Source organism: Notothenia coriiceps, unplaced genomic scaffold (assembly GCF_000735185.1).
Source record: "Notothenia coriiceps isolate Sejong01 unplaced genomic scaffold, NC01 NC01_scaffold00009648, whole genome shotgun sequence".
Lineage (NCBI taxonomy): Eukaryota > Metazoa > Chordata > Actinopteri > Perciformes > Nototheniidae > Notothenia > Notothenia coriiceps.
In genome coordinates, this window is record NW_011342349.1 from 141,928 (window position 1) to 153,421 (window position 11,494).

The 11,494-nt window shown below is 39.1% G+C and overlaps 3 protein-coding genes across 3 annotated transcripts in view; all 3 read right to left on the reverse strand.

The window, feature by feature from the left end:
• The window catches only part of LOC104945415 (peripheral-type benzodiazepine receptor-associated protein 1-like), a 41,553-nt gene extending 40,463 nt beyond the window's left edge, over window positions 1-1,090 (reverse strand). Inside the window, exon 1 of the mRNA XM_010771077.1 lies at window positions 861-1,090. The gene's annotated coding sequence lies outside the window, so the exon portion shown is untranslated. The remainder of the gene's footprint in view (window positions 1-860) is intronic.
• A 949-nt stretch (window positions 1,091-2,039) lies between these two features.
• On the reverse strand, window positions 2,040-6,472 carry noc4l (nucleolar complex associated 4 homolog). The gene is made up of 15 exons (XM_010771065.1): window positions 6,303-6,472; window positions 6,039-6,159; window positions 5,756-5,862; window positions 5,355-5,462; window positions 5,041-5,190; window positions 4,812-4,914; window positions 4,383-4,417; window positions 4,251-4,301; window positions 4,037-4,148; window positions 3,840-3,900; window positions 3,482-3,592; window positions 3,111-3,274; window positions 2,837-2,919; window positions 2,527-2,640; window positions 2,040-2,382 (listed from the first exon to the last, which is right to left on the reverse strand). The coding sequence occupies exons 1-15, from the start codon at window positions 6,453-6,455 to the stop codon at window positions 2,263-2,265; spliced, it is 1,593 nt and encodes a 530-aa protein (XP_010769367.1). The 5' UTR covers window positions 6,456-6,472; the 3' UTR covers window positions 2,040-2,262.
• Window positions 6,473-7,203: 731 nt separating this feature from the next.
• Window positions 7,204-10,790, reverse strand: pus1 (pseudouridine synthase 1). The gene is made up of 7 exons (XM_010771066.1): window positions 10,769-10,790; window positions 9,514-9,930; window positions 9,057-9,283; window positions 8,770-8,907; window positions 8,372-8,474; window positions 7,580-8,283; window positions 7,204-7,472 (listed from the first exon to the last, which is right to left on the reverse strand). The coding sequence occupies exons 2-7, from the start codon at window positions 9,575-9,577 to the stop codon at window positions 7,440-7,442; spliced, it is 1,269 nt and encodes a 422-aa protein (XP_010769368.1). The 5' UTR covers window positions 9,578-9,930; window positions 10,769-10,790; the 3' UTR covers window positions 7,204-7,439.
• Between the last annotated feature and the right edge of the window lie 704 nt (window positions 10,791-11,494).

Genomic DNA, 11,494 nt, shown 5'->3' on the forward strand with positions numbered 1-11,494 from the left:
ACAAAGTGTCAATAACTAATGCACCAAGAAATACAAGTTGTTTGTTTTCATACAGCAGCATACAAAAACAAATGCATCCATCTTCCCCTGTCTCTCTCAGAGCTCCAGCCAATTGCTCAAAAAGCTTTCCGTGCTGACTCACCTTGGACAGCTTTCATTTCCTCGCAGGGGATAGGAGGAGGAGGACAGACACAACAAAAATCAACAACACAAAGCTCAGGAGTGCTGTAGATTTATGCAGAAATGTCCCATCCTGGCAAACCATCTATGAACCTGCAGTGGTAAGCATCTTTTGAACAGATTTATCAAGTTGAGAGGAGGGTGCAGTGCGTACATCATTATCCGGCCTGATGGGGTTTTTCATTTGCCAGTTTCCTATTAATTCCTTCAGCCCATTACAATGATTGAGTTCCTGTTATCTCTGTTGTTCTTAGTATGTCTTATATCTACATCTAAAGAAAGAAATACATAACTTTTGTAACATCATATAGTTATAGCTTACCATATAGGCCATATAACCATATAGAAAAGTAGCTTAAAAAATAGTTTGGGATCTGTGCTCCAAGTTGAATGCACTTTGTCCGCAGTATAGTCCGGGAGAACTTTATCAGACGAAACAAGGTTCATCCAAAAATCAGGCTTTGGCTCCCGGACTAGTAGAGAAGCATCAGCAAATGGAGAATAACAGCAGTTTACATCAGTTAAAAATGACAAAAGGTAAATCTAGGGATATGATGAGACTCCTGAAAATCAACCCTACATGTTTAGAAAACATATGTATACACATTGCATACATTGCGATAGTTTTTGGTGTGTGCAGGACACGTAAATTATTGCAAATTACTTTAAAAGGTTGTTACCCATTCAAGTGACGCTCGTCGGTTTCTCTCATCCTCTTCACAGTGACCTTCTGTTCTGCTGGTTTTTCAAACCAGTTTCCCAGTTTTGGAAGAGTTTAATGCCATTTATTTGCCTTTTATTCCTCTATAACGATACTCCTTTGAAGAAAATAAAAACATAGATAAAGACTCCAACACTTAAACGGAAACCTACAAGAATGCAGCTCTCACTGCACTAAATTAACAATGAAAAGTGTTTCCTCTTTAGCATCCCAACCAACGTAGGCTGCGTGCTTTGGACAGCCGTTCCCTGATATGAGTTGCTTTTTTCAAACAGTTATGATTCAGTTTCCTCTCACAATGTTCTTGTCCCAGAGGCTACCTGCTGTGTGTCCATATGGCACACTTCACAAGAGGGTGGAACATGAACAGGAGAGGGAAAAGAGCAAATAAGGCTAACCTCTTACCTGTACGAACGACGAGGCCTTATGTTGCGTGCTTAACGTTAGCATACACTTATCCGTAAACTAGGGAAATATTTGTAAAATTGAAAGCTCCTAAACACACACGTTCACAACAACAAAAATGTCCCAACCTGGGAACAATAAAGTATATCTTATCTTAGTGGTCAATCCGCACATCACGTGCTGCCACTCAGAGCATGGCTCGCCTACCTATTTCCTGGCTAAGCAATCAACCTGGATAATTGAAAACACTTTTGCAGTTGTGCAGGGCCTTTAAAGCTACATTTAGCCACTTTTCTTTAGATAAGGTTAGACAGGTGGGCAAAAAAAATTCAAATTATGTATTGTTTCTGGCCACCTAATATGTAGAAATCCGATATTAGGCTGAATTGCTTAGTGGTGTTATAGCAAAGACAAATGGACATCTGCAGTAAAAGGACCATAAAAAGTATCTTGAACAGGTAACCAAGCACCAAAGTGCTGCACAGTTGGATGGTTAGAGTCAAGTCAATTATATCTATAAAGCAGAATACCCCAAATTTGCCTCAAGGGGCTTTATTATCTCTTCAGTTTAAGACATATTTTGTCCATTGACTCTTGATTCAATAAGATAATAAGAAAACCAGACCCCACCCACCCACATTATCAATGACCACATTGGCCAAACAACAAAGAAATATGATTACAACCAGTTCATATATGTAATATACAAGTCATTAAATACATATCCAAGAGATTTCTTTAAAGCATTTGATTTATTTACCATGAGCTTTGAGATTGTTTTAATGGTGTACAAAAGTTACACATCAACGATCATGGACAAAACCCCAGATCAAATGTATTTATGTTGTTCGTCCTGGTGCAGCTGCTGAACATGGTCTTGTGGAGTCTTGTTCATGCTTCCTGGTCCCAGAAATGAATATCATCCTCTGAATACAGCTCCTTGTATCAAATGTGTTTCAATCCAGACAGAAGTGCTGTCCTAACACATTTCCCCCTCCTTTTAGCAACTCTGTGGCAATTTCAAACTCCAGTGGGATGTTCTTGATCTGAGACTTCTTCAGGTCTCTTTCCATCAGCTGAGGATGAGAACATGGGACACATTACTCATGCTATTCAGATAACCATAAGTATATGATGAGTGTTAGCAACATAGTTAACTTCCATTGAGTTGCACTTATCAAGATGATGTCATTGTTATCCTTAAGTTTGGAATACGTCACCTCGTGTGTTGTTATTTCCAGCACCTCGTCGATGTCGTCCTCTTTTCCTGACAGAGGTGTGTTGATCGCCATAGCAGCTTTGGCCACATCTGGATGATAATGCTTCTGCAGTGTCTGTAGAGAAAGAGAGGGAAATAATGTAAACTTCCAATTTGAATTAAGTCAGCTTTTATTAGCTTTCTGAATATGATATTTATCTCCTTTAAATCCACATGACAAGAACCTTGGCTGACACTAGTCATAGCTCAGTGTTAGTCAGGGTCATGCAATATTCATTAGTGAATCCAAAATCATTACTTGCTGAACACACCTTAATCTCCCACAAGCTGCTCTCTAAGGCACGACACTGAACCGGGTCCTCTTCATCCATCAGGTAGGGGTCTTCCAAAACCTCTGTCATTATGAATGGAAGCATACATCAGTTATGTCCTCGTATTGTAGAAGAACATTAAATGTCACAACAAAATGATTTCAATTGGTATTAAATATAAGGAACTGGACTGCAAATCTGAAACCCCTGACATTTTGTCTGGTTATAAACAAATGAAATTCCAACCACAGGCTTGAGATTGAGTGGCACTCACCGCCTTCCGTGGTGGGCTTGTGAATCAGGACTCTGCAGGATGGGTGGCGGCGGATTAGGTTGTAGATGAAGGGCAGCACGATGAGGAGTGCTGTGGGCGGAGCTGTGAGAGCCAGACGAGCCAAGCGTTTGGCGAACGCAGCCACTAGGTACACTGGCAAGTGACTGGAGGAAATCAAACACATAAATGTAACTAATGCCATATGTACTTTTTGAGTTTTTATGGTGCTAATCTAAAATGCGGTGTAGCACAGTATTAGTTTACCAGTTTAAATATCCCAGCTACCGTTTTAATCACAAAACAAACAACTATAGCTGGTTAAAATGAGGGTAAAAAAAACTAAATGTTTAGTTATGGATAACTGATCTTACCTGGAGCTAAGGAAGATGTTAGCTAGGTGGAAAAAGCGCGCTCTGTACTTCACGTGGAAAACAGAAGGCTCAAGCAGATTATACAACTTCTTGTAGAAATCTGGGTAATCTCTGCAAAAGAAAAACACACACAGCGTATATACTACTTTATTAATGTCATTCAAAAACACCACAATTCTTCTACATTCTTCCACAGTAATGACATTTACATGTCTAATATGTGTAATATGTAATTATAAAGCGCTTTGAGCACCTCTAAAAGCGTTCTAATAAAAAATGTAATGCATTATTATTATTATTACATTACTGTGATTAATGTGAATTTGCCAAATCCTATACCATTACATTCAATACTCACAGGTTGTGTTGATGTATGAGGACAAAGAGGCCATTGAGGGCCAGCAGGCTGATAGCCCCACCTGTTAAAAACAAAAATATCATATAGTTATTACTATCAAAACCCTATAGAAATTTGAGTCAAGTATCAAGACATAAAAATGCAATTTTAGTTAAATTAAAGTAGTTGTAGTCTCCACATTGAATTTGACAACTTACCGACTTCATAGGCAGCAGTCAAGAAGTCAATCATCAGTGTGGGTTTACTCATGTGGGGCAAGATTGAGTCATGGAGGATCACCAAGATCTTTTTATACATGTTACTTGGCAACTACAACAGAGAGATGAGATGGCTGTGTCAGAGAGGTGTACATGGAAGAATACATTTTGATAATTAAAAAAAATACATGACTGTGCAAGAGTTTTACAATACCTTATACTTGAGAAAGCCCAGCCACATCCTCTCAAAGACGCGCTTGTGTTCCTGCAATGAACATTTAAAGTGATATTTAAAAAATAATTTGGGTTAGTTATGTGACTGTCTGGATCAAGTTATTTTACTTACATTCAGTTTAGCTGCTTTCCAGTCCTCATGCTTATCTGAAGAAAAAAACATCGGTTTAATGACCTGTGGCTGTGAGGGAGTGTGGTCGTCTTTCAACCAGAAGGTTGTGGGTTCGATCCCAGCCCATGCAGTCAACATGTCGATGTATCCTTGGGCAAGATACTTAACCCTGAGTTGCTCCCGATGGCATGGCCAACGGTGTGTGAATGTGTGTGAATGTTAGGTCCTAGAGTAAGGTACACTGCTCTGTATGAATGGGTGTGAATGGTTGAATGACATGTAGTATGTAAAGCGCTTTGAGGGGTCTTAAAGACTGGATAAAGCGCTATATAAGTACAGTCCATTTACCATTTACCAACCTCACATTCAAAACAAACAGTGGATCATCAGCAAAGAATAATCTCTTTCTACAGCATTGCCATTTCTCACCTTCTTGTTGGACCATAAAGTTAGTGAGCTCCGACTCCTGGCTTGGTATACTGATGTTGGACATGAGCGTGAACACATTGTTCTGAAATATGGGCAACAATGCCTGAGAGGAACGAGACAACAGCATTTAACATACCAAGTAATGATAACATAGTAAAAAGCGTCACAATAAAAGCAAAATCAAGGACGTCTACGGCAGATTGGCTTAGTACTGAAACATTTCTCTTACCCCTTTGTTTTTGTCCATGACTTTGCCCACATTCTCGCGGATGGAGCTCATGACATAATAGCGCACATCCTCCATCTCCACGAACTCCTGGAATCTGGAGATCAGCAGGGAGTTGTCTGTAGTTTTGGACAGCAGTCTGTCCACCACTGACTGAAATGATAACACAAATATCAGAAGGCTTATGATGAAAAGGATGATGTTTTTTAAAGCCTTTTGAAGAAACAGCTTTATTTATTTTCTATGCAAATTACATGGAAGAACAGATAATGGGTAATAGTATTCCACCACCTATATTTTGTGTCACAATATTTTACCTGGAGGAGTTCTCTTGGGAAGCTGTAGTGCTCAGTCCAGTCCAAGTCCTCAAGAGGATGCTTTCCTTCTGCTGCAGCAAACTTCATCAGGCAGCACAGGGCAGTCTCCTGTATTCAGAGAATAAAAAACAGAAAACTTGATTTCTTTCCACCTGTACTTTCTCGGTGATAAATATAAGAAAATAACCATGGGAGCTGTAAGAAGAAACCTTGCTACACACATCTCATTGTGCTTTTCACTTTAATCTGATCCCTCTCTTATGCGTTAGTCTTGAGTAAATATGTGACTAAAATAATTAACAAAAATAGGGACCCCTACTGCAGTGTCTGGTCAACTAATTGTTTTATTTAAAGCAGCACAAGTCTTTGTCAAGTCTGTGTGGGCACCGTTTCCAACTCACCTGGACTCCGAGGAGATCATGGCTAAGGTGCTCCAGCAGCAGCTCCACACAGCTGTTGTAACGGTGTCGCATGAACATTTGGTACTTTTCTTCAGCACTACTCTCTCCTGAACCAGGAAGCAAACAGACAGACACAATTATTTTTGAAACTGTAATGGGAGTCTGTAATTGTGTCATTTCATATGTACAGACCCAGATCAGCAGCTACAGAATGAAACATGCTTATATCCACATCATTAGTAGCTTTGGCGTTAATTATGATGCATTTTCAGCCTGTACTCACCACTCACTGCCTCCTCTTCTCCAGGCAGTTTTCCCAAAAACAGCTCTTTCTTCTCCAACAAGGTGCAAAACAATTTGCTGCAGGCATTGACAGCACTGCCAACATCCTTCTCTTTTTCAGACTGCAAATACAGGGGAATACACATATTCAGAGTATTGTTTTAGTAACCTAGAGAAGTAGCATTCTGCTTGTTAAAAACACAGCTAGCTAAACCAGCATGTATCCAGTCGGGGTGCTCAGTGTGATATAGCTGATTATATTTACCTCAAGGGCCTCAAGGATGTCAAAAACTTCGTTGGCATTTTTTCTGCTCTCAAGTATAATCTCGACTTTGGCATTGAGGTCAATCTTTGCTTTTTTAACACTCTTCTCTGCTGTTTCTGCCAAACTCACGTTGCGTCTTTTGGCCGGCGCCATGATTAGTTGGAGATGCTACGTTCACGTAACATTTGAGGAATGGGACATTCTTTTTTACAAACATTAAAGAACATCCTATAAATGTTGTTGATGAAAGATTTTGACAAATGATAGAGTACATTAAAAACTGCTGTATTGTGCGTTACAAAATATATGTTGTTTTATAATGTTATGTTTTACGGGCGTTTGATAAAGTACGGCAGTTGAGTAGGTCTTCTTAACTGTAAACCCACAGGTTCTTGAATGCAACATTAATCCCAAGCACTGAACTGTGGTGTTGCCTCCTAGTGTCTGGAGGGTAAAGTTCTACATATCATCCATGATACATAATCACCGCTAGGGCAAAGCTTTCAAATGTACATCAAGTGCCTCAGCTGCATTTAGTCAACACAATACTTTCTGTTAAAAACCTATGTTTAAAAAGTAATAAACTACTCTTGATATTATACAAATAGATTGTGTATTTTAATAGTGATGCTCACGTTCCTAATTGTAATACTGTATATGGAAGTAAAATGGAATGAACATTTAAGGTTCACTTAAAAGTTTATCATTTAATTTACAAAAAGAAAAATAATTCAAATAATCAGCACAATGAACTCACACATTAAGATGCTTTACAAATGGGAAGACAAAGGGCATGAATATTTTGCTACCTTATGAAAATATTAAACAAAAGGGCATACGATGTGTCTAACTAACCACACAAGAGTGCTTCCGCTTTACTTTAAAATACATTCTTGCACTAATGGGGCTGAGACACAGGTTGGCAGGGCATCTGCATTTATTAAAGGTAGGACTTATCAGGAAAAATATCAGGGTACAATCAAGAATACAGAGGCTTTATTGTGTTGTTGTTTGTTTAATAACATATGTAAAAGATAAGCAGAATTAAATCCAACAAAAATAGTCAATCAAAAACTTATTCCAAACAAATGAGAACGTTTTGTTGAGAAAAACTCTTCTTTCCGCAGACTGGGGTACCTAATCCGAGGCATTCCCTTCTTCTCCATTGTCCTGGGGAAAGAGAGCAAAATGAATATTAACATGCAACAAACAAACTTTTACAGTCAAAAATGAGGGTTTGAAATGAATGAAGCTAGTCTAATATTTTTTCCATATACCTGTTTCTGGTCCTTGTTTTTAGTGTCAGTAGCTTTGGCTGAAGCCTCAAAGTCATGGATATGAAGAGTTGACATCCAGCTGACCATGGAGCCCTCATCACGCTCTGTTTCAACAATGCTGGGGTAGATGTGAGCCTCCTTAAAGGCCTTGACCGCCTCCTCCTCTTGGTCCCACTCCAGACGCTCGTGCAGCCCATCCCCTCCAAAGCGTTTGTTGTACCGGTCAAAGTGAACCTTTTCCAGGACCAACCCCAGCCCTGGAGCTTTGGGCACATCCACCTTATCCTGTCCCCAGCTCCGCTCAATCACATCCTCCTTCGCATAACCCTTTATCACCGCAATCACCAGGCCGATCATCTTTCGGATTTGGTGCAGCATGAAGCTCTGGCCTTTGACAGTGATCACTGCAAACTGAGTATTGTTGTTGATAAAAGGCTCTCCGCACGACATCTCTATGATGTACCGACGAGCACTGGGGTCACTTGCAGCCTTCTGAGAGGTGAAGTTGTGGAAGTTATGGGTGCCTTTGTAGGAAGCAAACAGACGGTTCACCCTCTCAAGTGTCTCTGGCTCAAGCCGAAACGCTGCTATGTTGCCAATGTCATTGTCTTTTGGGGAAAAGGCCAGAGTTGGAAGCATGTAGCAGTATGTACGAGCATCACAGTTGTTCTTGGAGTTGAAACCCTGAGTCACCCGTTTGAGTCCTGTTAGAACAAATGTAAAAAAAATGTTAGAACACCTCCTTTTAGCTTCAATTAATAAAACCAAAAGTTATAAGAACCAACGACTCACCGAGCACTCTGATCTGCGGTGGCAGATGCTCATTGATTTTTTCAATGATGTCTTCCATCAATCTCACCTTAAGAGACACCGCTTGGCCAGCTGCAGACACGCCCTAAACAGATTAAAATAAACAACTCAGCTCAGGTTTCATAATAAAAGACCAGTGATGTATGATTGTACTGATTATTTTCTTTATCAAATATAGTATAAAACTGAGAAAAGCAAGACATTTTGACATTTTAACAGTTGAAAAAACAAAACAAAATAGTTGGCATTTTTTGCAGATTTAAAACAACATACCTGACAACAATGAGAGGGAGAACAATACAGTGGATATCTTAAATGTTTTCTTAAAATGTGCTTTTTTGGCCTAGTTATATTACATTAACTCCTGCCATGATATCTACCTTATCTGTTCTGGCACATCTTTGGAAAGACATCTTCTTCATGTCATCGCCATGGTTTTCAGGAATGCAACCTGATTTAACAAGTGAGGTGACCAGCTCATCTTCAATGGTCCTAAACTGAGTAGCTGTAGGATTTCTCTGAAACACAGTAAACAATTCATATTTTGCAAAAGTTAATAGAAATGTACTTGGAAAATAGAGATCAAGCCAAGTAGCTATAGTGTAGTTATGGAAATTTAAAAAAAGTAAATAGAATAAGATATACAAGCACAAGCTACTGTATGTACCTGCATGCCATAGTATCCCTTCCCGGAGTATGCCAGGAGGAGGACAACTTTCTTTTTGGGATATTTCTTTTCATCTTCAGTTGGTTCCTCTTCCGCTTTTAATTTTTTTGTAGCCTGCAGCTTTTCAGCAGAGTCTTCATTTTCTTCATTGGCTCTTTTCAGCTGCTTGGCTGTCTGCTCATCTGTGGATGCTTCACTCATCATGCAAAATAACTTACAAAGGCCACCTGTGAGGAAAGCACAATACATTCCATGATTAAGTGTAGCAATAACACCACTTCAGTAAAAGCACATTCAGTTAAACATTAGTTTAGCTTTGTTAGCTTATGTAAGTGACGGACGATGAATTTACAAAAGGGTTACTATTGCGAACAAAAGGGGTATTTAAAAACACCACGTGAACTATGACTGCAGGCACAACACATTCACTCACATTGTCTTTGTTAAGTTAACTCACCGTTTCTCTCTAGCGTCAGTCTGTGATTGAATAAGGCACTTAACAGTTGTCGGGTTTTAAACATGTCCTGCTAAACTCTGAAGCAGCTAAAGGATGCAGACTGGCATCACAGCCGGACTACGGAAGTTACCGATCAGCATGCACAAAATATTCGGATATAACTTCCGCTGACGAACAATACTGTCTCCTAAAACGTAAATAAGCCGTCTAACTATAACTGTTATGCCTATTATCATAAATATTTACTCATGAAGTGTAGCTGTATCTAACAGTCCTGTAGTAGATGCGGCAACATTATACACATGGCCAATGTCTTCTTCTTCTTCTTCTTCTTCTTCTTTCGTGTTTATTGGCGGTTGGCAAACCAACTTGTAGGTGCATTACCGCCACCAACTGGACTGGAGTGTGGACAAGAGACTAAGCAGAAAACAAAAGAAAAAAGAAAAAAAAAAGAACCAAAACTCTAGATTATTTTAAATTGATCAATTTCTCTTAGAAATTTTATAATCTCACAATATATATTGCCTGATGTTTTCCCTAACAGTCCTGATAGCGACAAGTCATATAATTTTGCTTTCTTCAGTGTCTGGAAAAACACATTTCTCTGAGTACTATATTTCCCGCAAAGCAGTAAAACATGATCAACAGTTTCTGGCTGGCTACAGTGTATACACTTTCCGGTTGGATGCTTTCCTATTATACTGAATGTTTGATTGAGACCTGTATGACCTATTCTTGTCCGAGAAATGACATTTTCCTCCCTTCTTTTAAACCCCACCTTCCTTCCATCCCCCACATACCTTTGAATTTTATAAAGATGTCTTCCTGTATCACTAAGGTCCCAATGATCTTGCCATGTTGTTTGTGCATATTTCTGTATGAATGTTTTAACCTCCGCTTTACTGAGTGGAACTTCTATGTCTATGTTCATACTTCTGAGTGTTTGTTTGGCCAGAATATCCACCTGTTCATTACCCTCCACACCAACATGAGCAGGAACCCAGATGAAACGAGTTGCTATGCCTTTGATTTGCATTTTATATAAAATTAGATATATTTCATTTATTATGTCCATTCTAGATGAAGATCTACCCGATCGTATACTCGATAATGCTGAAAAGCTGTCAGATGCAATTACACTATTATGTATTTCTTTCTCCTCTATCCATTTCAATGACAGTACCAATGCCAACAACTCTGTGGTGTATACTGACACATGGTCTGTTACCCTTTTCTTGATATGTTTATTACTCACTGGGATGTATACTGCTGCCCCTGCACCCCCTGTCTCTGGATCTTTGGAACCATCTGTAAATATGATTGTTGAGTCTGAGTGATATATTGCAAAATAATTCTGGACTATGCGCCATAATGGTAGTTCTTTCTTTTCCTTTAACTCCCTTTGTATATTGAGGTCTACACTTGGCAATGGGAATAAGCAGGGTGGAATGGACGAGATTGGAACTGTGGGGCAATACTGTTTTTGATTCAAACCTATACTTGCTGCTTTAACATCGCCAATCCATCCAAAACTTGTTAAATGTGACTCATTGTGCTCCCAGCACATGGCCAATGTCAACTTTGACCCCTCGTGTAACTATCGCGAGACTCATCCTGTTCTCACTTTTGCATACGTCATAGTAGTACTTGTAAAACCAATGAAAATAAGTCATAATACATTCTTGATGTAGCCTCTCTGTGGAAAAAAGGAAAGCATGCATCAACTTTGTTTGCAGTCTTGTCCTTCTCTATTTTATTTTAAACTCAGCATAAAGCTAACTCTCACAAAACTGCTATTTGAAGTCAGTTTAGCCTGATACTAAATGACTGATGTTCTCATTTGTTTACATTGAGTAGACAAATAACATTTTGACTACGTAGCTCTACACCACATTCACTACATGTTCACAAACAACAATTAACAGAGAATGTATATAAAACATGTAATAATATAACTGACCACTTGAGTGCGGCAAATTCA